The 1821-nt window shown below is 47.3% G+C and overlaps 1 protein-coding gene across 1 annotated transcript; it reads right to left on the bottom strand.

The window, feature by feature from the left end:
• Window positions 1-262: 262 nt before the first annotated feature.
• LOC133264200 (G-protein coupled receptor 35-like) lies at window positions 263-1569 on the bottom strand. The gene is made up of 2 exons (XM_061444135.1): window positions 931-1569; window positions 263-594 (listed from the first exon to the last, which is right to left on the bottom strand). Exons 1-2 carry the CDS (start codon window positions 1567-1569, stop codon window positions 289-291), a joined length of 945 nt encoding a protein of 314 aa, XP_061300119.1. The 3' UTR covers window positions 263-288.
• Window positions 1570-1821: the final 252 nt, after the last annotated feature.

Raw genomic sequence — 1821 nt, 5'->3', positions numbered from 1 at the left:
TCTGCCTCAAAACTTCAGCAGCGCTGGTGGCTCTTAACACCTACACTGTGCAACACCTTGTTTATGTTGTGACTTGATCTGGTGGCTGGGATGGGGGGCTAGATGAGCTTTGTAGGCCCTTTCCAACCCAGGCTATTCTCTGACTGTGTGGTCTCTCCAGAGAGAAAGAGCGACAGTTAGCCCAGTAACACTGAAGATGTCTTATCCTGATGTTGCAGAGATGTTTTTTTTGCGGGGGTTGCTGTTTTTCATCCCTCTTGCCTCCCTCCTTCCACCCCACTCTTTCCTTTAGCAAGTGTGTGTCTGCAAGGGATGGAGTTGATCTGTTTTTTCACTGCTGGTTTTGGAGGGTAGAAGGGCTTCATGGAACTCCTTGGTCACAAAGTAGTGGCAGACACTATCCAGGCAGCAGTTAGATGTGGCAACACACCTTGTCATGGGGGAGATGTTCTTCATAACATGGAGCATGAAACAGATAGCTCCAATGCTATCCGTTACGAACCTGGCAAGTAACCCAAAGAAGACTGGCAGAAAACAGACTAGAAATACAATCAGGTTTGCATAAAGAATGTGAACAGCTTTCTGGATTGGTTTCTGTCCTGGGTTCAGCAGTAGCAGTCATGTTTCTCCTCCTTGGTAGCTGGTGCAGTGCAGTGTTTTGACTTTCGGCTCGGGAAAGCCCTTCCGGCTCACTCCCAGTTACATCCTGGGCATGACGTGCTGTGGTATGGAATAGCTCTTTGGTCAGTTTGGGTCAGGCGCCCCGTCTCTGCCTCCTCACAGCTTCCCCTCCTCCCTGGCAGAGCATGAGCCTCACAAAGTCCTTGGCCAAACCAAAACATCTCTATCAGCTCTGTTCCCGAGCCGAAAGTCAAAACACTGCACTGCACCAGCTACCAAGGAGGAGAAACATGACTGCTACTGCTGAACCCAGGACAGTTTCTCCTCTGGTGAATTGGTGTTCAGGCATCTCTTAAGGCTCCTGATCGCTTCTGTGGAGCAAAAAGTCAAGGTTGCTAATGGAAGAATAAAAATGAAGAACATGGAAAGCAGGCTCAGAGCAGCAGGCACGGTGGTATCCTTCTGGAAGCACAGGGTGGACTGGCTCTGCCGAATCTGTGCAGTGGCACCGATTATCCCAGAAACCCACAGAAGCCCACAGAGAAGGGCTGCCTTTGATGGAGACCTGAAGGCCCTGGCTTTCAAGGGGTGTTTTATGGCAATGTATCGGTCAGTGGAGATAAATGTAATTATGTAGGTACTCACTGACATGTTGATGAAATACGTTGTCTCTGTAAACTGGCAGAGTACATCCCGGGCTGACTTATTCCAGAGCAAATAAGCCCTGAAAGGCAAGGTGCAGATGGCAAAGCAGTCTGCAAAGACTAAGTTGATTACATACACCCTCGTTTCTGTCCACTCCTTTATCTTGCAAAATAACACCCAGAGGGCAAGGACATTAAATAGAGCTCCAATAAAGAAAAGGACCTTATACAGAGCAAGTTCAAAGAGACAGACACGGTGATAAAGTTCTGGACTTCTGATACTGCAGTTGCTGGACACATTCATTGTCCTGTTGTGCAGAAGTTGTGTGATGTTCTGAGACCTGAAATAGGAAAAGACACAGTAAGACTTTCCTCCTACCTCTTGATAGATGCATATCCCGTAGAAAATAAGGTATTTAAGTACCTATTTACTTTGCCCATCACAAATGTGCATTTGAGTCTACAAAGCTGGCCGCCTCAGCCTCTAAATGGATGCATCCTCTGTCAAGCTTTGTGTACATTTACTCAGTTTAGGAGTAAATATCTCCAAGTACAC

Source organism: Pezoporus flaviventris, unplaced genomic scaffold, assembly GCF_033815535.1.
Source record: "Pezoporus flaviventris isolate CSIRO_AGI_PZ_B2104156 unplaced genomic scaffold, CSIRO_AGI_Pfla_v1 ptg000706l, whole genome shotgun sequence".
NCBI lineage: Eukaryota > Metazoa > Chordata > Aves > Psittaciformes > Psittacidae > Pezoporus > Pezoporus flaviventris.
The sequence above is the reverse complement of the archived record's forward strand: the minus strand, read 5'-3'. Positions and strand labels throughout refer to the sequence as shown.